Source organism: Cariama cristata, unplaced genomic scaffold, assembly GCF_000690535.1.
Source record: "Cariama cristata isolate BGI_N322 unplaced genomic scaffold, ASM69053v1 scaffold22611, whole genome shotgun sequence".
Taxonomy (NCBI): Eukaryota; Metazoa; Chordata; class Aves; order Cariamiformes; family Cariamidae; genus Cariama; species Cariama cristata.
Genome location: NW_009600108.1, coordinates 2496 through 3357, shown reverse-complemented (window position 1 = coordinate 3357; position 862 = coordinate 2496). Strand labels below are relative to the sequence as shown.

The 862-nt window shown below is 57.3% G+C and overlaps 1 protein-coding gene across 1 annotated transcript in view; it reads right to left on the bottom strand.

Moving 5' to 3' along the window:
* LOC104169117 (E3 ubiquitin-protein ligase TRIM11-like) overlaps positions 1–862 on the bottom strand; it is a 3644-nt gene that overhangs the window by 1967 nt on the left and 815 nt on the right. Inside the window, exons 2-3 of the mRNA XM_009709933.1 lie at positions 467–590; positions 168–372 (exon numbers count right to left, since the gene is read on the bottom strand). Coding sequence (XP_009708235.1) covers positions 168–372; positions 467–590 — 329 coding nt within the window. The remainder of the gene's footprint in view (positions 1–167; positions 373–466; positions 591–862) is intronic.

Genomic DNA, 862 nt, shown 5'->3' with positions numbered 1-862 from the left:
ATTCCTGGTGATGCTTTTTTTGGCCCCGGTACCTGCTCAGGGTGATTTGGGCATCCTGGAGAGGAAGGGAGAGAGATGCTCGGGGCTGTTTGCCTGGCAATAAAAGCCAAAAAGGAGGTAAACAGAGGGATTTTGGGGAAAGATTTGGCTCACCTGTAGCAGGTCACTGTCTGGTTGCTGGCACTTGGCCTGGAGCTCAGTGCGGCGTTGCCAGAGCCAGGCCATTTCGGCAGCTTCACCACGTCGCTGCTCTTCCAGCCCTCGGCGTAGGCGACCGAGACGGATCGAGAACTGCGACTCCTGCTCGCCCAGTGCCCGCCGAAGCCCTTCCAGCACCACCAGCAGCTTCTGCTTCTCGGCATCGACTCGTGTCTGGGGAATGAAGGGAAAGGAGGAGGAGGAGGATGGAGGGGGGGGATGAAGCAGTTTGGCCCCTATGCTGCATCCTGATGGCAGGAGAGCCCACCAGCATCTCCTGTCTTGTCTCGTCCGCTGTCGCCGCCAGCTCGGCACGTCGCTCTTCCTCCTTTTGCAGGGCTTTCAGGGAAGCTTCAAACCGCTCCTGTAACCGGGAAAAGGGATTTTGGGTCCTGGATGGGAGGAAAAAGGGGGAGTTGGGACCCCTAAAGTGCCTGGGATATGGCCAGTGGGAGTGGCCCCATCCTCATCCTCCTCTCCAGCTGCGCTGAAGCAGATACGTGCACATATATCCACGTTATGATGAGTTTCCGAGCTATGCTATGTGTGTACCCACGCCTTACCTATCTCGATACGTAACTATATAGTGAGAGGTGGCCACTACGGGTCTGCCAGCCAGGATGGGATCCCTCATCTCTCCGACACCTCCCCTAAAAAGTCCCCA